At 35.7% G+C, this 22,844-nt stretch overlaps 1 protein-coding gene across 1 annotated transcript in view; it reads left to right on the top strand.

The window, feature by feature from the left end:
* The window catches only part of RPS6KA6 (ribosomal protein S6 kinase A6), a gene marked incomplete at its 3' end in the record, with an annotated part of 242,802 nt that overhangs the window by 150,483 nt on the left and 69,475 nt on the right, over window positions 1–22,844 (top strand). The window contains exon 17 of the mRNA XM_084259149.1: window positions 847–1,005. Coding sequence (XP_084115275.1) covers window positions 847–1,005 — 159 coding nt within the window. The remainder of the gene's footprint in view (window positions 1–846; window positions 1,006–22,844) is intronic.

Here is a 22,844-nt window from a genome sequence, read left to right as displayed (position 1 = left end):
GTATGTATAAACAAAACAAACAAACAAAGAAATAAATAAATAAATCAAACATGCCTCTATAAAAAAAAAAAGAAAATATCCATTTTTTTTCTTCAAATGTTATTGATTTGCTCATCACTTATATAACTATAATTTTGGGAGTACAGTTTCACACCTAGATATATCCATATTCTTTATTCCTCCTCCAGCAAAGCTCCAGTGTCAATATTCTATTCCCCTCTCCCTTTCCCCAAACTTTGTGGTAGGTATCCAGTATATTTTCACAGAGTCTCAGAATTATTTTTGCTGTGCTTTGTTTGAAGGGTATTAAAATACATAATTGCAGCCAGAAGGAAACTTACTTTTAGGGAAGAAAAATGGCTATCATATAGTACAAAATGAGATAGATGCCAATTGAAAGCATAGAATCCTATTTTTCCATTTATATCCTTTCATGAATTATAATGCAAAACTTCCCAGAAGTTAAAATTTTATGTTTACATAATCTCACAGGATGTGTAGGAAGTTGTTTACCCGGTTCATTCTTCAGTATAGCCTGTACTGCATTAACAATAAAGGAGTACTTAAAGCAATGGAAAGTTTAATGCAGGAATATAGGAGAGGAATCAAAGGTGACCAGTATTACAAGTCATAATGAATCAATAGTTATAGTGATGTTCACAGACACAGGGAAGTTAATTTGAAGGGAACATAACAAAACTGACTTTGGGTTGATGATTAATACTGTGGTATTAATGTCTTTTTTAACACTAGAGGTTCACTGGAAAAATGAAGTAAATATAATTTAAATATTTCAAAACTGTAATTATAAATAATAATGTGTTTAAATATGTATTCCTTTTTTAGGTTTATGATGATGGTAGATATGTTTACCTTGTTACGGATTTAATGAAAGGAGGAGAGCTACTTGACCGTATTCTGAAACAAAAATGTTTCACAGAACGGGAAGCAAGTGATGTACTGTTTGTAATAACTAAGACAGTTGACTATCTTCATTGTCAAGGAGTAAGTTTTAGTTATATTTGTCCCTTAATTCTGTGACATATACCTTCATAAAATTATATATAAATGATGCCACCTACAATGAATTACTTTTTGTGTCCTCATGTATTTTATAGAGAACATCCAAATAAATCTCAATATAGGGAAGGCTATAGATATAACTAATTAGTTAACGCTGTTTTTATTCTCTTCTTTATATGTTGGCACTGATGTAATAGCATATTAGTTACGTGCCATTTATATTTCAAAAGGCCTATATTGATTTTGGGGCTCCCTCCTTTAATCCTGGGTTAATAACTCAGCACAGCAAGGTCATTACAGGCTTTGAATTGACAACTGAGAATATTAAATTACTGACCTGTTATATAAGAGTTCTGGGGTACTCTTAAGTAAGATAAAGGGGTTACAGCTAATGAAGTGCAAGCCCAGCAGTGTTACTTCTTAACAATATTATTTTTAAATCCTCTGTTTCCAAAAGCCTATTCTGGGACAAGGAAAGGTCCCATGCCAGAGAAATTAGATTAGTACTGCAACAAAGTCTTCTTTAAATATTTTTCAGGCTTTTATTTTGTTGTGGAAATTTTGTTGTTTGAAAAGAAAGGGATACAACATTACTGTCACCACGTTTTTTCTTTAAAAAAAAAAAAAAAACAAACCTTTTTTTCCTTTCAAAATCATGGGAGGTCCACTGCAGACCACATCAGAACAGTATAGGAATTATCAATACTATTTTATTTATTCTTGCCCCCTACCTTAGCCCCCCACCCCTACCCAATTTTGTTATTTTCTGGATATTTGTCCCCATCACCATTGATTATACTCTTCTCACCCTTTCAGCTTGACCCACCCTTCTTCCTCTTAAGCTCAGAAACCTTTGCTTTTTAGTGTCTGCTAGTTTTTATAAGTATTTAGCTTTATTTGAAGCATCTGCTATATAAACGTCCAATATTTGTCTTTGTCATTATGAGTTATTTTACTACACATAATTCCCTCAAATTACTTTCATTTTGCTTTAAATGCCAATATTTTTGTTTCCTTAAAGATAAATAATTTTCTGTTGTGTGTATATAACATTTTCTTAAGCCAGTCATATATCAGTGGGGATTTAGATTGTGTTAATGTCCTAGTCACTATAAATAATGCTGGAGTAAACATTTTCAGCATATAACTTATTGAATTGATGGTTTCATATTCTTTGCATAGATTCCCCCAAATGGGATTGATGTGCCATCATATTTCCATTTTTAGACTTTTAAAGTAAATCCAGATTTCTTTCCACTATGGCTGCACCAGTTTACATTTCTACTGACAATATGATAGGGTTCAACTTCCTTTGCATTCTCTATAGCAAATGTTATTGGCAGACTTCTTTTTAATATGTGCAGTTCTCACAGGTGTGAGATGAAATCTTATTGTGATTTTTAACTTGCATCTACCTTATTAAAAGTGATGATAAACATTTTCCTATATATCGAATGGACTATTGACTATTCTTTTTGGCAAACTGTTCAGATCTATTATCCATTTATTAATTGGGTTTTTTTAATTGTTAATTTGAATATGATTTTTGTGTACGTCAGTTATTTATCCCTTGTCTGTAGTGCAATGCATGAATATTTTCTCCCAGTCAGTATAATGTCCTACATTTTCTTTTACTGTGTAAAAGGTTTTTTTATGGAAGTATTTTCCATTGTTTATTTTTGTTTTTATTTCCCTTGTCATAGGGGTGTATCTCCAAATATCATCTTTATCACTGATGTCATGAATGTATTGCCATTGTTTTCTTCTGTTTGTTGTTGCATTTTCTATGTAAGTTTTTAATCCATTTAGAATTTATTTTTAAATATTTTATTGATTATATTGGTTTCCTCATTTCCGTTATAGAACTGTAGGATCCCCCATCCCCACCTCAGAATTTATTTTGTATTTGGAGTAAGAGAATGATCCAAGTTGCCTTTTATATGTGGCCATCTAGTTTAACTAGCACCACTTGCTAAAAATACTTTATCTTTTGTATGGTGGTAGCTCCTTGATCACTAATATATGTGTGCATTTATTTCTGAACTTTTGATTCTGTTCCATTGATTCATGTGATCTCTTTTTCTTCCAATATCAAGTTGTTTTAATTACTGTTGCTTTATAATATAGCTGAAGGACAGGTAATATGGTTCCTCAATTTATTTTTCTCAGGATTCCTTTAGATATTCGACATGTTTTAAAGTTTCATGTAAATGTTAATATTTTTGTTCTATTTCTGTGAAGAATATTATTGGAATTATTAAATCTATATGTTGCTTTTAGTAGAATAGTCATTTTGACTATATTGATACTTGTTTCCATGTATATTGTATACCTTCTTTACTTTGTTGGTTAGGTTTATTCCTAACTTTTTAATTCTTTTCAATGCCATTGTGAATTGAACTATTTTCTTTATTTCTCTTTCTTCTTGTTCATTATTTGAGTATAAAATGCAACATATTTTTGCATATTGATTTTGTAACTTCCCTATTTGCTGTATTCATTTACTGTTTCTAATAGCTTTTTGGTGGAGTCTTTAGTGTTTTCTATATTTTATAACATCTAGCCTACAAATGATAGTTTCACTTTATATTTTCCAGTCTGGCTTCCACTTATTTCCTATTGTTATCTGGTTGTTCTAGCTAAAATCTCTAATATTGAGTTAAACAGGAATGGTTAGAGTGGGAGTTGTTGTTTAGTTCCTGATCTTAAAGGGAAAAAAAATCTCAGTTTTCACTATTAATATTGCGTTGATTGTAGGTTTGTGATGCATGGCCTTTATTATGGTGAGGTAGGTTTCTTATATTCATGTGTAGTTCAGAACTTTTACTATTAATGTATGCTGAATCTTAATAAAGGTTCCTCTGATATCTGTTGATATTATATTTATTTTTCTTTTGTTGATATGTGTTACAAAGATTGATTTATGTACGTTACACTATCCTTACATCTGTGGAATGAATTCCACTTGATTACAATGTGTAATCATTCTAGCATTGCTGAATTAGATTTGTTAGTATTTTGTGGAAGATTTCTCCATTAATATTCGTGAGGGGCAGTATCCTTTTCTTGTGCAGTTTTTGTCTGATTTTGGTATTAAAATAATGTTGGTATCATAAAATGTGTTAGAGAGCATTTGCTCTTCAGTTTTTACAAATCAAGATGGGTATAAGTTCTTAGTTAAATGTTTGGTAGAATTCACTTTTACAGCTACCTTGCCTTGAACTTTAATTTTTGGAGACATTACATTTTTGATTATTGTTTCGATTTCCACACCTGTGATTGTTTTTTTCAGTACTCCTGTTTTTTCTGATTTAGTCTTGTATACTATATTCTTTTATGATCCTTTGAATTTCTATACCATCTATGGTAATTTCTGCTCTTTCCTTTCTAATCGTTTATTGTTTTCTCTCTTCTTTGTTAAATTAAGTGTTGATCAATTTTGTTTGTATTCTTGAATAAACAATTCTTAGTTTCATTTGTCTTTTGTATGGTCTTTATAATTTCACTATACTGTATTTCCACCATTATTTTTATTTACCTCCTTTTACTAATGTTGGGTTTTGTTTGGTTCTCTTTCACAAATTGCTCAAACTGTAATATTAAGTTGTTTAGTTGGGATTTTCTTGCTTTTTTTATCTGTGAATATATGGCAGTTTTCTTCCCTGTGAAGACAGTTTTTGATGCATCCCATGTGTTCTCATATTTTCTTTACTTCATTTGTATTAAGGCATTTTTTAATTTTAATTACCTCCCTAAACCACGGTATTAAGCAACATGTTGTTTTGTCTCCAGAGTTTTCATGTTTAATAGTTGGTTTTTAACTTTATGGCATTATGGTCAAAAAAAGTACTTAGTATGATTTCTGTCTTTCTAAATGTATTGACAATTGAATTGTGTTACATCCTACTGTCCATAAATATATTCTTTGTGCACTTGAAAGTAATGTGTCTTCTGATGTTTCTGGGTGGAATATTTTACAGATACCTGCTAAACCTATTGGGTCTAGCTTTTCATTTAAGGCTGCAATTTCTGTATTTATTTTCCATCTTATTGATCGGCCCATAGTTGTTAAGTTGGGTATTAAAATCTCTTAGTTTTGTTGTGTAGTTATCAATATCTCTGTAGAGTTCTACTAAAAATTGTCTTAATGTATCTTGATGCTCCTTCATTTGATGCATATATATTTGTTCATTTTATTTCTTCTTGATATATTAGGCCATTAATCATAATGTAATAGACACTTCTATTTCTTATTACCATTTTATTTTGGAAATTTATTTTAGCTAATATAAATATAGCTGTTCCTGACCTTTTTTTGCTTGCCATTTGCTTGTAGGATTGTTTTCCAGCCATTCAGTCTGTGCTTATCTTTGGTGGATAAATGAGTTTCTCGTAAACATCAAAAGGTTGGACTTTTTTTTTCAAATAAACTTAGCCACTCTATGCCTTTTAATTGTCAAACTCAAGAAATTTGTGTTTTAGGTGATTACTGAAATTTAAGTGTTTATTACCATTTTCTTATTTGCTCAGTTTAAGTTTCTTAGTTTGTCCATTTATTTTTTAATTATATTTTTATTGCAGCAATGTTTGTTTATACCCCTATACATGATTTCAGTATATACATTTACAACCTTTCCAGAGATATGTTACAAAACTATGCCCATCAAAAAAGCACTCACAATCCTCCACTGCAGTCCATTGGGCCACATTTTCCTGTTTGCTTCCCACACCCACTCTACCCCCTGGAAGCTTCAATTAGTCATATTTTGGGGGCATGTCATACCTTTTTTAAATAGCTGAATAGTATTGAATTGTGTGTATATACATCTTTATTGTCTACTCATTGTCATTGGGCACTTAGGTTGTATCCTACCTTGTAAATAGTACTGCGGTGAACATAAGAGTACATATATCCCTTCAAATTAGTGTTTTTGGTAGCTACCTAGGAATGGAATTGCTGGATTATGTCGTGATCTATTTTTAATGCTTTGAGAAACTTTCATACTTTTTCAGAGAAGCTGGACCAGTCTCCAGTACCATCTCCAGTCAATGAGGGTTCCTTCTTCTCCACACCCTCACTAACACTTGCTGTTTCAAGATTTTGATATGGTACATTCTCTCATATTTGAGGTGGTATCTTTTTGTAGTTTGATTTGAATTTTCCTCTTGATAAATGATGAGTGTTTTTCATGTGCTCTCTGGGCTTCTTTATGTCTTAACTGGAGAAGAGAGTCTGTTTAGCTCCTTTGCCACTTTTTCATTTCTTTGTTTTGTTTCTGTTGATTTGGATGAGTTCTTTGTAGATCCTGGATATCAACCCTTTGTCTCATATATTGTGTGCAAATGCTTCTAACATTCAGTAGGGTGTCTTTTTTTTTAGAAGTGGGGTACAGGCCAGAATCAAGGGGATTTGAGAGATTCACCAGAGAGTGGGGAGCAGAACAGGCAGATATGCCAAAATACACTGCTGAGGGAAGTAGGAAGTGAGACAGGAAAGGTCTGCTGCACCATGTGAGTTGCTCTCTGGTGGGCCAGGGATTGAACTCCTGCCACAAAGCTGTGGACAGCTTCACAGCGCTGCACTCAACCGCCTGCACCACCAGGGAGGCCTGGGTGTCTTTTCTTTTTTTTTTTTTCAAGATTTATTTATTTATAGAAGAATTGGAGTACCGGCCAGATGCGCAGGAGGGTGAGAGGATTCACCAGAGACAGAGCGGGGAACAAAACAGGCAGACTGATGAAATACACTGCTGAGGGGAGCAGCGGGCACAACAGGAGAGGTCTTACACACCATATGGGACCCTCACTGGCCGGCCGGGATCAAACCAGGGCTGCAGAGGCTGCGGACAGCTTCATGCTCAGCGCTCAACTACCTGTGCCACCAGGGAGGCCCCCGGGTGTCTTTTTTTTTTTTTAATGATAGTTTCTTTTGCTGTGCAGAAGCTTCTTTAGTTTAATACATCAAACTTTTTGTTTATTTTTGCATTTGTTTTGCTTGATTGGAGCCTAGTCTCGAAAGACATCACTGAAGCCATTGTTAATGGAATGCTTTGTCTAAGTTTTCTTCTGTATATTTTATGGTTTCATGTCTTACATCCAAGTTTTTAATCCATTTTGAGTTAATTGGGATAATGATCATGTTTAATTCTTTTATATATGTCTTTTCAGGTATCTACACCTTTGTTTAAGAGTTTCATTTATCCATTGTATACACTTTGTTTTATTTTCACAGCTGTTCATATAAGATTAGACTTATTTCTGAGTTCCCAATTACATTTGTCTATGCATCTCTTTTTGTACAAATGCCATACTGTTTTGATTAGATAACTTTGTGTTATAGTTTGAAGTTTGGGATCTATACATCTATAGTCCTGTGATTTAAAAATAATTATCTATTTTTTAAATTGTGATTCTATTAGGATTATCCACTTTAGTTATTGCAATCCATAGGGTACCTACCACAAACTCATAGAGTCTGTCACCAACTGCATTGTGTTTTCTTCTTTCTTTGTTCCTTCTCCTCCTCCATACTTTTTCCCTTTTGGAAAGTATCTTTCACTTCTTTAGTCAGTTTTCAAGGGTTATCTTTTAAGGTTGTCTTTCTCTGGTTCTTAGTTTTGTTTCTCTATATACCACATATTAGTGACAGCATCAGGGATTTGTCTTTTCTCCTTTTGTCTTGTATCACTTAGCATTATCTCTTCCAACTCCTTCATACTGCTGCAAAAGGCATGATTTTATCTTGTTTGGCTTGCTGAATACTAATCTATTGTGTATATGTACCAATTCTTGCTGATCTACTCATCTTGTTTTGGGCACATAAATGGTTTCCATATAGTTATGGAGCTAGTACAGGCTTCCTTTCTAATTAGTATTTTTTTAACTTATGGGTAGAGGGTCTCTCTGGTGATGCAGGCGGTTGAGCACAGTACTGTGAATCTGTCCGCAGCCTCTGCAGTGCTGGTTTCTATCCTGCCTGGCCATGGAGATACCGACATGGCACAGCAGACCTCTCCTGTCTCACCCACTGCTCCCCTCAGCAGTGTATTTCAGTCAGTCTGCCTGTTCTGTTCTCCACTCTGTCTAGTGAATCCTCTCACCCTCCTGCACATCTGGCCTTTACCCCAGTTCTTGTATAAATAACTCTTTTAAAAAATGAATTATAAGCACTTCTGTCTGTTTTTGACTGGATTATTTTCTTTATTTTTGTTGAGTTTCATCAGCTCTTTGTAGATTTTTGTGATCAGTCCCTTATCATTAGTGTTGTGTGCAAAAATTTTCTCCCAGTCGGTGGAGTTTCTTTGTTTTGATTATTGTCTCTTTTGCTGTGCAGAAGCTCTGTAATTTGGTATAGTCCCAGCTGTTTATCTTTGCCTTCACTGTCACTGCTTTGGGTGATGTGTTTGTAAAGATGACTTTGAGGTGCATGCCATGTAGTGTCTCGCCTATATTTCCTTCTATATATTTTATGGTTTCAGGTCTTATGTCTAGTTCTTTAATCCATTTTGAGTTGGTTTTTGTGCATGGTGTGAGGTAGTTGTCAAGTTTCATTCTTTCACATGTAGCGACCCAGTTTTCCCAGCACCATTTATTGAACAAACTTCTCCAAAGAGGAAATACAAATGGCCAACAGGCATATGAAAAAATGTTCAACATCACTTGCAATCAGGAAAATGCAAATCAAAACTACAATGAGACACCATCTCACACCAGTGAGAATGGCATGTATTAAAAAAACTAGCAACAACAAATGTTGACGAGGATGTGGAGAAAAAAGAACTCTCCTGCACTGCTGGTGGGAGTGCAAACTGGTCCAACCACTGTGGAAAGCTGTGTGGAGATTGATGAACTCTTTGTAAATCTTTGATATCATTCCCTTGTCAGATGTATGGTATGCAAATATTTTCTCCCATTCATTAGGTTGCCTCTTTTTGTCAGTTATGGTTTTCTTTGTTATGCAGAAGCTTTTTAGTTTTATGTAGTCCCATTGTTTATATTCTTTTGCTTTCATTGCTGCTTGTATGAATCTTCAAAGATCATCTCTGAAGTTTGTGGTGATTTTGCTTATGTTTGCTTCTATGTATTTTATGGTTTCAGGCTTTGCATCCCTGTCTTTTGTCCATTTTGAATTGATTTTTGTGTATGCTGTGAGACAGTGGTCTAGTTTCATTCTTTTTTTTTTCTATATGGCACTCCAATTTTTCCAATACCATTTATTGAAGAGGCTTTCCTTGTTCCAGTGTATGTTATTTGCTTTGTTGTCATAGGTGTTGTATATGTGTTTGTTTATTTCTAGGCTCTCAGTTCTGTCCCATTAATCTGTGTGTCTGTTTTTGTTTTGATATTGTGCTTTTCAGTAGTACAGTTTGAAGACTGAAAGTGTAGCACTGCCATGTTTCCCCTTTTTTGTTAGAATACCTTTCGCTATTTAGGACCTTTTGTTTTTCCATATGAATTTCAATAAAGTTTGTTCCATTTCTTAGAAGTATGCCATTGGGATGTTTATTGGGACTGTATTAAATCTGTAATTACTTTGGGTAGGATCACCATTTTGCCTATCCATGTGCAGCAAATATCATTCCATTTCTTTGCGTCTTCTATTTCTTTAAATAGTGTTTTATAGTTTTCCTGTATAGGTCCTTCACATATTTTGTTTGGTTTATTCCTATGTATGTTTTTTTTTTTGTGAGATTGTAAATATAATAGCTTTAGTAATTTATTCTCCTTCTATTTCAAAGATCAGTTGATTTTTGTGAATGGATTTTATATTCCTGCCACTTTGTTAAACTGATTTATTGTCTTGATTGGTTTTTCCATGGAGCCTTTTGTGTTCTCATTGTGTATTATCATGTTGTCTAAAACTGGTAATTTTATTTCTTTTCCAATTTTCATTCTTTTAAAATCTTTCTCTTGCCTGATTGCTATAGCTCAGACTTTTATTACTATGTCGAATAGTAATAGTGAGAGTGAACATCCTTGTCTTGTGCCAGATCTTAGTGGGAAGGCTTTTAGTTATTCACCATTGACAATGATGCTAGCTGTGTGTTTATTATATACTTATTTTATCATGTTAATCTATATTCCCTTTATCCCCAGTTTTTCAAGGGATTTCATCATAAATGGGTGTTGGATCTTATTAAATGGTTTAATAGCATCTGTTCATATGATCATTTGGTTTTTGTCTTTCTCTTTGCTGGCATGATTAATTACGCTGGTTGAGTTTTGGACATTGAACATCCTTGTATCCTTGGTATGAATCCCACTTGGTCATGCTGTATAATCATTTTAATGTGTTGTTGGATACAATTTGCTAAGATTTTATTGATGATTTTTGCTTCTGTATTCATGAGGGAAATTGGTCTGTAGCCTTTTTTTTTTAAAGATTTATTTATGCATACAAGAGCTGGGGTGCAGGCCAGAGATGCAGGGATGAGAGGATTCACCAGAGACAGAGTGGGGAGCAGAACAGGCAGATCTACTGAAATACACTGCTGAGGGGAGCAGCAGGTGAGACAGGAGTGGTTTGCTGTGCCATGTAGGCCACTGCCCCCCCCACCATCCGGGGCTCAAACCCACACTGCAGCAGCTGCTGGTAGCCTCAAGAGTGCTGTGTAGCAGCCCCTTGTACCACCACGGAGGCCCTGGTCTGCAGCCTTTTTGTGTTTGTGTATTTTTGTCTTCTTGTTAATGTTGGCCCTATAAAATGTGGGTGATTTCCTCTTTTGCATTTTTTTGGAAGAGTTTGAGCAGGACAGGTATTAATTCATCTTAGGTTTGGTAAAATACTCTTGTGAAGCCATCTAGTCCTGTGTATTTTTTGGTTTTTTGGGGGGGGAGTTTAGACTACTATTACAATATGTTACTTGTGATTGGTCTGTTCAGGATTTCTATTTCTTTCCTATTCAGTTGCAGATGGTTGTATAATTCTAGGATTTTGCCCATTACTTCTAAGTCATTGAATTTGTTAGTGTATAGTTAATCCTCTGAATATCTCTGAATATCTGCAGTGTTGGTTGTGATTTTTCCTCTTTCTTTTTTTATCCTTTTTATTTGAGATTTCTCCTTTTTTTTTTTTTTCCTGTCGTGTTTATTTCTTTGATCTGTTGTACTGGGTTTTATTTAGAATTCATTTATTTCTGCTTTGATTTTTATTATTTGTTATTTTTCAGACTTTTGGGTTAGTTTATTCTTTCCTAATTCCTCTGCATGGGAGAAAAAATTCTTTGATGTCCTTCTTGCTTTTGATGTGGTCCTGTATTTGCTATATATTTCCCTCTTAGTACTGCTTCTGTTACATCCTACAGGCTTTTAAAAATATATATTTTTTTCTTTTTTAAATTAATACTTTTATTTTATATATTTTTAGATCATTTTTGCACAATGTATGCATTTTCATCTTGCTTATATTCCCCATACAATTCCCACCCTCCTTATTTTGACCCTAATCCCTACTCCTCACCCCCAATATTGTGTCTCTGGTTTATAGTTGTTTGTTGATTTTGATTTTTACTTTATGATAATTAGTCTTTTTCTTGGTCCTTTATTTATGTTTCTATGAGTGAGACCATCCGGTATTTTTCTTTTTTTTTTCTGGCTTGTTTTGCTGAGCATGATACCTTCCAGCTCCATCCATGTTGCTGCAAATTACATGAGTTTATCTTTTTTGATTGCTGAGTAATATTCCATTGTGTATATGTACCGCATCTTCTTGCTATGGAAAGAACCCAAATGCCCAAAAATAGATGACTGGATCAAGAAGATGTGGTATTTTTTTTTCTTTTTTCATTTTTTTTAATTTTTTACATCATTGTTCATTTTTAAACAATATTTGCTTCCCCCACCCCCTCAGGTGTAGTCCCCATAGAGTTTCCTTCACCATTACACCCGTACACCATCACTTCAGTCCTCTGTGCTCCTCTCTCCCTCCCTCTGATCCCTCTCCTGCCTCCTCCCCTGCAGTATGTCTCTGATTTATAATTGCCCGCTTTTGCTTTCTTGTGTTTTGTACTGTTGTTTTTTTTTTTTATACTAATGTATTATTTGGTTCCCCTATATTCCTGCTATAAGTGAAACCATCCGATGTTTTTCTTTTTCCTTCTGGCTTATTTCACTGAGTATAATTCCTTTTAGTTCCATCCATGTTGCTGTGAATGCTGAGTTTATCTTTTTGAATTGCTGAATAATATTCCATTGTTTATATATACCACATCTTCTTGATCCAATCATCTTTTGGGGCATTTGGGTTGTTTCCAGGTTTTTACGTATTGTAAATAGTGCTGCAATAAACATAGGTGTACAGATGTTATTTTGAATAAATATTTTTTGTGTCTTTTGGATAGATCCATAGTAGTGGAATTGCCGGGTCATATGGTAGCTCCACTTTTAGTAGACTGAGGAACCTCCAGACAGCTTTCCATTGGGGTTGGACCAGTGTGCACTCCCACCAGCAACGTAGGAGAGTTCCTTTTTCACCACACCCTCACCAACATTTGTTGTTGCTTGTTTTTTTGATATTTGCCATTCTTACTGGTGTAAGGTGGTATCTCAATGTGGTTTTGATTTGCGTTTACCTGATGATAAGGGATGCTGAACATTTTTTCATATGCCTGTTGGCCATTTTCATTTCCTCTTTGGAGAAATATCTTTTAGGTTCTTCTGCCTACTTCTTGACTGGATTGTTTATTTTGTGTTTGTTGTGTCCTCTGAGTTCTTTGTATATCTTTGTGATCAGTCCCTTATCAGTTGACTGGGGTGCAAATATTTTTTCACAGTCAGTGGGGTGTCTCTGTTTTGCTTAATGTCTGCTTTGTGGTGCAGAAGCTTTTCAATTTGATGTAATCCCAGGTGTTTTATCTTTGACTTTCTTTGCTTTGGGTGATGAGTTAAAGATGTTATTGTGATGCATGTCTTGTAGTGTTTGACCTATATTTTCTTCTATGTATTTTATGGTTTCAGGTCTTATGTCCAGTTATTTTATCCATTTTGAGTTGATTTTTGAGAGGTAATGTAGAGGTCTCATTTCATTTCATTTTTTTGCATGTGGTGGTCCAGTTTTCCCAGCACCATTTATTGAACAAACTTTCTGTGTACCATTGCATATTCTTTGCTTCTTTGACAAAAATCAGTTGTTGGGCCTCCCCCGTGGCGCAGCATTTGAGCGCTGGGCTGCGAAGTTGCCCGCAGCCTCTGCAGTGCTGGTTCGATCCCCGGCCCCCACCAAGGGTCCCACATGGCTGGTAGACCTCTCCCGCTGCACTCGCTGCTCCCCTCAGCAGTGTACTTTGTCACACCTGTTCTGCTCCCCGCTCTGGCTCTGGTGAATTCTCTCACCCTCCCATTCTTCTGACTGTACCCAGTGCTTGTATAAATAAATAAATCTTTAAAAAAAATCAGTTGTCCATGTAAGTGTGGTTTTATTTCTGGGCTCTCTGTTTGATTCCATTGGTCTGTGTGTCTGTCTTTGTTCCAATACCAAACTTTTTAAATTATTATGGCTTTGTAGTATAGCTTCAAATTTGTAAGTGTGTTACCTCCTTTCTCCTTTGTTTTCATCAGTAGTGCTTTGGCTATTTGTGTTTTGCTTTGTTTTGTTTTGTTTTGTTTTGGTGGTTCCATATGAATTTCATCAGTATTTGTTCTATTTTTTGAAGAATGTCATTGAGATTTTTACTGGAATAGCTTTGACTCTGAATAATGCTTTTGGTAGGATGGCCATTTTAATAATGTTAATTCTTCCAATCCATGACCAGGGGATGTCTTTCCATTTTTTTGTGTCGTCTTCTGTTTCTTTTAACAGTGTTTTATAATTTTCTTTGTATAGGTCTTTCACCTCTTTTGTTAGGTTTGTTCCCAAGCATTTGATTCATTTGTTTCCATTATAAAAGGGATCATTTTCTTGATTTCTTCTTCTTCAGATTGATTGTGTATAGCAAGGCTACCGATTTTTGTGTGTTCATTTTGTATCCTGCTACTTTACTGAACAAGTTGATATTGTGAGGAGTTTTTGGGGTTCTCTATGTATATTATCATATTGTCAGCAAATAGTGATAGTTTTACTTCTTCTTTCCCTATTTGGATTCCTTGTATGTCTTTTTCTTGTCTTATTGCCCTGGCTAGGACCTCCAGTATTATATTGAAGAGCAGTGGTGAGAGAGGACAACCTTGTCTTGTTCCTGATCTTAAAGGAAAGACCTTCAGCTTTTTGCCATTGTAAGTAATATTGGCGGTGGGGTTTGTCCTATATGGCTTTTATCATGTTAAGCTATGTTCCTTCTATCCCGAGAATTTCAAGGGCCTTCATCATAAATGGATTTTGGACTTTGTTGAATGCTTTCTCAGCATCTGTTGATATGCTCAGATGTTTTTTTGTTTTTTCTTTTTGTTGATGTTTTGGATTACACTGATCGATTTTCATATGTTGAACCATCCTTGTGCCCCTGGGATGAATCCCACTTGATTTGGTGCATTTTCCCTTTGACACATTGTTGGATTCTGCTGGTAAGGATTTTGTTGAGGATTTTTGCATCAGTGTTCATTAGGGAGATTGGCCTGTAATTTTCTTTTTTTCATGCTGTCCTTGTTTGGTTTTGGTATTAATGTAATGTTGGCTTCGTAGAACATATTTGATAGTATTATTTCTTTTTCAATTTTCTGAAAGTGTTTGTGTAGGATAGGCACTAATTCACTGCTGAACATTTAGTAGAATTCATTTGTGAAGCTGTCTGGGCTTTTGTTTGGGGGAGTGCTTTGATTACTGCCTCAATTTCACTTCTTGTAATTGGTCTGTTTAGGTGTGCTATTTCTTCTTTGTCCAGCTTTGGATGATTATATTGTTCTAGGAATTTGTCCATCTCTTCTAGGTTGTTGAATTTGTTTACATGTAAGTGTTTCATAGCAATCTATGATTATTTTGATTTATACTGAGTCTGTTGTGATTTCTCCTTTCATAATGCAATTTATATGTGTTTTCTCCTATTTTTTCTTTGTGAGCCTTGCTAGAGGTTTGTCTATTTTGTTTATTTTTTCAAAGAACCAACTTTTGGTTTCATTGATATTTTGGATTTTTTTTAAATTGCCATGTCATTTATTTCTGCTTTGATTTTAATATTTCCTTTCTTCTACTGGCTTTAGGTTTTGTTGTTGTTGTTCTTTTTCTAGCTCTTTGAGATGTGAGATTATGTTGTTTCTTTGAGTTCTTTCTTGTTTCTTGATGTGAGCCTGTATTGCTATATATTTTCCTCTTATTACTGCTTTTGCCACATCCCATACATTCTGAAAAGTGGTGTCCTCCTTTTCGTTCAACTCACAGTATTTTTTTTAATAATAAATTTTATTTTTATATTCCCCATACAATTGCAACCCCCCACCTTCTGACCCCAATCCCTCCCCTCCCGCCCCTCACCCCCCAAAAAGTGTATCTGGTTCATAGTTTTTTGTTGATTTTGATTTTCGCTTTCTTATATTTATTCATTTTTCTGGTCCCTTATTTAAGTTTTCTAGATTCCTGCTATGAGTGAGACCATCCGGTATTTTTCTTTTTCTTTTTGGCTTATTTCGCTGAGCATGATCCCTTCCAGCGCCATCCATGTTGCTGCAAATTGCATGTGTTTATCTTTTTTCAATGCTGAGTAATATTCAATGGTATATATGTACCACATCTTCTTAATCCAGTCATCTATTTTTGAGCATTTGGGATGTTTCCAAAGCTTAGCTATTGTAAATAGTGCTGCTATAAACATAGGGGTGTAGGTGTTCTTTGGAATTGATGTTTCTGTGTCCTTTGGGTAAATACCTAGGAGTGGAATTGCTGGATCATATGGAAGCTCTATGTTTAGTAGGTCCAGAAATCTCCACACAGCTCTCCATAGTGTCAACTCACAGTATTTTTTAATTTCTTCTTTGATCTCCTCATGGTCCAGTGGTCTTCCAGTAGTGTGGATTTTAATCTCAATGAAGTGGGAGGGTTCCTTGTTTTCTTTTCATGATTTATTTCTAGTTTGATGTCTTTATGATCAGAGAAGACACTTGAAATGATTTTGATCTTTGTGTATCTGTTGATGTTTGTCTTGTGGCGCAGTATGTGATTGATTATGGAGATTGATCCGTGTGTGCTTGAGAACAATGTGTACTCGAATTTTTTTGGGTGCTGTGTCCTATAGATGTCTGTTAAGTCCATGCATTCTTTGTCTTTATTTAGGGCACTAGTGATAATAACTGTCTAATGTATTTTGGTGCTCCTTCATTTGGAGAGTATATGTTGATGAGTGTTAATATCTTCCTGATTTATTGTCCCCTTGATCACAATCTAGTGTCTATCTATGTCTTTTTACCTTTTTTAGTTTGAAGTTTATTTCATTTGCTTCTAGGATTGTTTTCCAATCTTTCAGTTTCAGTCTGTGTTTATCTTTTGTGGTTAAATGTGTTTCCTGGAGACTGCAGAAGGATGGATTTTTTTTTTTCAATCTAGCCTGCTACTGTGTCATTTTATTGATGAGTTTAATCCATTTTCATTTAGAGTTAATATTGGTATGTTAAAATCTAGATTTTCCATTTTATCTTTTTGTGATTTCATTCCTCACTTTATTCTGTTCTTGATCATTCCTCTGTTGGTGTTGGCTTTAGGGCCTGTAGAATTTTTTGGAATGGGGATTTAGTTGTAATGAGTTTCTGGACTTTCCATTTGTCTAAGAAGATCCATACTTTTTCTTCATAGAGGAAGGAGAGTTTTGCAGGGTAAAGTATTCTTGATTGGTATTTGCTGTCTTGAAGTTTGTTGAATATGTTGCTCCATTCCCTTCTTGCCCATAGTGTTTCCTGAGAGAAGTCTGAGGTTAAACTGATTGATTTTTCCCATGTAGGTTATCTGTTTCTTCCCCCTTGCCAGTTTCATTATGTTTTCTTTGTCTTGGATGCTTGCAAGCTTTACTATTATGTGTCTTGCTATAGTTTTCATTTCATTGTGGTAGTTGGGTGGTCTTCTCACTTTTTGTATGTCTATATTCATCTTGTTTTTGATACTTGGGAAGTTTTCTTCAACTATCTCCTTGAATAATTTCTCAGTTCCTTTGTCTCTTTCCTCACCTTCTGGAATGCCTGTAACTCTTACATTTCCTCTCTTTATGGAGTCTTGTAATTGTCTAAGTGTATTCTTATTTTCTTCATTTGCACTTCTCTCTCTTTTTCTCTTTTGGTTCTTTCTGTTTCTGTATCTTCAAAATTTTTCCATTTCCTTATTTCTGTTTTCAATGTTGTTCCAAGAGCTCTTTGTCTCCTTCAGTATTCTTTTTGTCTCCTTTTCTTTTATTTCCTTTCTTAAGGTCTCGTTTTCGTTCTTCAGTTCATGGATTATTTGTCTCATCTCATTATACTTTTTTTTTTTAAGATTTTTTTATTTATATAAGCACTGGGTATAGTCAGAAGCGTGGGAGGGTGAGAGAATCCACCAGAGCCAGAGCGGGGAAAAGAGCAGGCAGACTGATGAAATGCACTGCTGAGGGGAGCAGCCGGCATGGCAGGAGAGATCTGTGCGCCATGTGGGACCCTCACTGGTGGCTGGGGATCTAACCAGTGCTGCAGAGGCTGCAGGCAGCTTCGCAGCCCAGCGCTCAACCACTGCACCACCGCAGAGGCCCCTAATTATACTTTTTAATCATGATGGTTATTAATTCCCTATCTGACAGGTAGAAAAGTTCTTCCATGTCATTGTTGAGCTCTGGTGACTGATTTTCTTTTTGTGGTATGTCCTTCTCCTGTGGGCTTGCTTGGTTATTTTTATTTTTCTTTCTCCCTGCTGTGTGCTTTCTCATTTGTTCTATGCGTTGGGACGTTTTGCCACTGGTGTTGGCGGGCATCTCTTTGGAATTCTCCTTCAGGGGTATCGAAATCTGTTTACCAGACTGAGATCAGCACTGGCTGGCCAAAACTCCACCAGGGTGTTGATGCTGTGGCTGTGTTGCTGGGCACTGTCTCTTACAGTTCCCTCCCTCTGTATTTACTCAATTCCAGCAGGCAATCAGTTAGTTAGTGATTTTGCTCTGGTCACTGGGTGGCGCTCAGGACCTGTACATGCTGACCTGTGCGTTTCCCCTGTAGTTCTCTGAGAAATGGAGGCAGGGAGGGGAGTACTTCAACACAGGGGCTATTGCTCAGGCTTGGTGCTGTGTCTCAATCTCAAGGTCTCAGATCTAAAACCAAGACTGTCATCCTGTGCAGTACCCACTGTTAAGGCATGTACCAAGCCCAAATCCTGTGCCTAGCTCTCAGTTTCAGAATGGGGTCTTGGTCCATGCCTTGTTTCCCTTCTTAACCCCGTTTGAGTTGCCCACTCCCTCTCAGACCCTAAGGGTGGTTTTGGAAACTCTGGCTTCCAACTATTAGGAAGTTGGTGATTTTGTTCTGATCACTAGGTGGCACCAGAGATCTTTCCTGGTATCCTTCCAGAGCTGTGCTTTTTCCCAGTGGGTCTCTGGGGAACTGAGTGGGGGTAGTATGGAATGGCTCAATGGTGTGGGGTGTTGTATCTGTCCCTTGCCACATGTCATGAGAATCCCAAGCCCTGAATTTCATGTCCGGGGTCTCAGTTCCCAAGCCCTCAGATCCCGGAAGTGGGCAGCAGCCCAGTTCAGTGTCCACAGAAATGGCGTCTTTTGCACTGTGCTCCCTTGACCGAGTGCCTGGTTTTTGATTACTCAGTGAGGGTCATTCACCTCAGTGAAGGTTCCCATGTGTCTCCCCGCGAACCTAGGTCGCAGGCACAGGGATCTGGGCAACCGTGATCTGCGTATGCTTTTCGAGTGTGCGCGTGTGCGCACATGATTTTCTGCACAAGCTTAGTGGCTGTCCTTGGGTTATTTGTAGGTCTCTCAGTGGTTGGGTCCTTATCTTCCTCTAATGTTGCCCAGAGACATTAGCTCACCTCTTTGGCGGTTCCCGCATGGTTCTCCACAGTTCCTGTTCACCTGCAATAGTTCCTTTCCACTGACAGTCCCGCTGGATCTGTAGTTTGTTCTCATTTTTGTTGTTGTTGTTGTTGTTTTTTCTTTCTGTTGGTTGGAGTGTACTGTTTTTGTGGGTTTACAGGTTTGGGATAGTTGTATTCTTGTTATGCTTTGTTTTAAGCATTTTTTTTTAATTTCCTCTTTGATTTCTTCTTATAACCAGTAGTCATTTAGTCATTTATTATTCAGTATCCATGTTTTACAGGATTTCCCTGTTTTGATAACTAATTTCTAGTTTAATACCTTTATGTTCCAAGAAAATGCTAGGTATGATTTAAGTCAAAATTAAGAATTTGTTGATACTTGTTTTGTGACCCATGTGGTGGTCTATTCTGGAGAATATCCCATGGGCCCTGTTTTTGTGGGGAGCGCACAGTACCATGTAGATGTCTATTAAGTCCATGTTTTCTAATTCTCTGTTTAATACTCTTGTGTCCCTATCTTTTTTTTTAATCTAGTTCATCTGTCCATTGGTGAAAGTGGAGTGTTGCTGTCCCCAACCATAAATGTGTTTTTTCCTATATCTGTCTTTAGAGTTAATAGTGGTTATTTTGTTGGCCTCCCTGGTGGAGCAGTGGGTTGAGCACAGCACTGTGAAGCTGGCTGCAGTCTCTGCAGCGTGGGTTCGATTCCCAGCTGGCCAGGGAGATTCCCACATGGCATGGCAGACCTCTCCTGTCTCACCCGCTGCTCCTCTCAGCAGTATATTTAGGTCCTTCTGCCTGTTCTGCTCCCTGCTTTGTCTCTGGTGAACTCTCACTTTCCCACACCTCTGGCCTGTACTCCAGTGCTTGTATAAATAAATAAATCTTGGGGAAAAAATCTTGAAAAAAATAGTAATTACTTTGTGTATACTTGTATGCCGTCATTTGAACATATATTGATGAGTGGTTTGTGTCCTTGATGTATTTCTTTTTGTTGGCATTGCTTTGGCTATTTGGGATCTTTTTCAGTTCCATAAAAATATCTGTAATGTTGGCTCTATTTCTTTGAAGAAAGTCACTCAAGCTTATTTGTTGATTACATTGACTTGTTCTATTTCCCTTTGTATGTTCCCCATTATAGTAATTTAATTAATCTTATATATGAGAAAGAAATGCCTTTCCTTTTTTGAATTTATTTCTTTAATACTCTCTATTTGTTTAGTTTGTAAATGTATTGCCACATACTTATTTTTGCTAAATTGCAAATGAGTGTTTTACTTAAATTCTTTCTCCTGTAGTTCTTGTTTACATATAAGAACTTAACAAATTTTTATATATTAATTTTCTAGCCCATCACTTCACCATATGGATTTATTGATTCCAATGAATTTTTACCAGTCTAACTTTTTCTTCTTGTCCAATTCGAATTCTGTCTACATCTTTTCCTTACCTTATTGCTCCAAGTGGTGATGTGTTAAAGTAGGAGTGAAAGTGCATACATCCTTATCTTGTACCTGATCTTAGATGAAAAATTTTTTAAATATTTTACTATAGAATGTTATGTTAGATGTGGGTCTGTTGTAAATGACTTTTCTTATGTTAAGGGATAATACTTCTATCCCCATTTTATTAAGAGTTTTTGTCATAAATGGTTGCTGAGTTCTGTCATTTGCCTTTTCTGCATATATATTGATACGATCATATGATTTTTATATGTTCTTTCTTTAATATGTTGAATTACATTGACTGATTTAGCTTATGTGAACCATTATTGCACCCCAAGAATAAATTTCATTTAGTCATGGTACATGATTCTTTTATATGTTGTTAAATTCAGTGTGCATATATTTCATTGGTAATTTTTCATGTATATTCATCAGGTATAATTGTCATTTTTTTCTTTCTTTTGATATTTAGTATAAAAAGTATGTGCAAAGTATAAAAATACAACTTTTACAAATCTGTTTTGATAATGTGACTTTTTTTAATTACCTTCTTACATCATTGTTATTTATTGCATATTACCTGATTTCTCTCCTCGTGTCATCCCTGTAGTTCTCCCACTACCATCATGCTATAGTGCCTGTGATCAATCTCCCCCATATGTTATGCTCTTCTCTCCCCTCTTCGAAACCCTCCCCCTATGACTCCCCTGCTATATAGATCATATACCTCAGATCTATGCAGGTTTTGTCTTTTCCTAACCCTTTGTTCACTTTCTACATTCCCCATATAAGTGAAATCAATGATGTTTCTCTTTATCCACCTTATTTCACTTAGCATAATCCCTTAAAGTTCCATCCATGTTACTGCAAATAGCATGTTTATCTTTTTTGATTGCTTAGTATATTCTATCTTGTATATATACCATGTCTTCTTGATCCATTCATCTGCTTGGGAGCATTCAGGTTGTTTCTATAGCTTAGATATTGGAAATAGTGCTGCAATAAACATAGGAGTGCAGGTTTCCTTTAGAATGTGTTTTTTTTTTTGGGGTAGATTCCTAGGAGTGGAATACTGCATCAAATGGTAGATCCATTTTCAGTGTTTTAAGGAACCTCCACACAGCTTTCCATGGTGTTTTGACAAGTTTACATTTCTACCAGCTGTGTAAAAGTGTTCCTTTATCTCCACATCCTCTCCAATATTTGTTGCTCCCTGTTTTTTAATGTGGACCATTCTTACTGGAGTGGCATGATATCTCATGGTGAATTTGATTTTCAATTTCCCTGATAATAAGTGATGTTGAGCATTTTTTCACATACCTGTTGGCCATTTGCATTTCTTCCTTGCAGAAGTGTATTTTCAGTTCTGCCCATTTTTTGACTCTGTTGTTTGTTTTTTATTTATTGTCAAGTTGTATAAGCTCTTTGTACATCTTTGATATCAGTCTTTTATCACTTGTATGGTGTGCAAATATTTTCTCCCATTCAATAGCATGTCTCTTTGTTTTTGTTGCTCTGTCTTTTGCTGTACAGAAGCTTCTTATTTTGATGTAGTCCCTGCTGTTAATCTTCTCTTTTGTTTTCCTTTCTTCTGGGAAAGACATATCAAAAATGTTTCAGAGATTTATATCATAGAGTCCTTAGCCTATGTTTTTCTCTATATACTTTATGGCTTCAGATCTTACATCTGTTTTTATCCATTTTTAGTTGTGTAAAATGATCGTATCAAGAGATGCTGAGAAAGCATTGATTAAGTCCAACATCATTTTGTGTATACTGTGAGATATTAATCTAGTTTTGTTCTTTTGCATGTGAAAGTCCAGTTTTCCCAGCACCATTTTTTGAAGAGGCTTTCCTTGTTCCTGTGTAAATTCTTTTCTCTTTGTTACAGATTAGTTAACCCTATATGTGTGGTTTTCTTTCTGGAGTTTCAATTTCATTCCATTGGTCTGTGTGTCTGTTTTTGTTCTAGTACCATGCCCTTTTTATTATTGAGCTTTGTAGTATTGTTGGAAATCTGGGAGTGTAATACCTCCATGTCCCCCTTTCAGTCAGGAGAGCTTTGGCTGGTGTTTTGTGTGTGTGTGTGTATGTGTATGACTCAATATGAATTTCAGCAACATTTGTTCCATTTCTTTGAAGAATGCCATTGAAATTTTTACTGGAATTGCATTGAATCTGTAAATTGCTTTTGGTAGCACAGCCATTTTAATAATGTTATTTCTTCTAATCCATGAGCAGGAAAGTCTTTCAATTTCTTTGTGTCTTTTTTTAATTTCTATTTCTTTGTAGTATTCCTTGTACAGGTATTTCACCTCCTTCGTTATATTTTTGCATAGGTATTTAATTTTGTTTTTGGTACAACTGTAAAGGGGATGGTGTTCTTAATTTCTCCTCACACTGTTTTCATATAGGATCTCCTCAGACTCTTTTCATATAGGAAGGCTACTGATTTT

Source organism: Talpa europaea (genome assembly GCF_964194135.1).
Source record: "Talpa europaea genome assembly, chromosome: X".
Lineage (NCBI taxonomy): Eukaryota > Metazoa > Chordata > Mammalia > Eulipotyphla > Talpidae > Talpa > Talpa europaea.
Note: the sequence above shows the minus strand (reverse complement) of the source record. Positions and strands in the feature narration are given on the sequence as shown.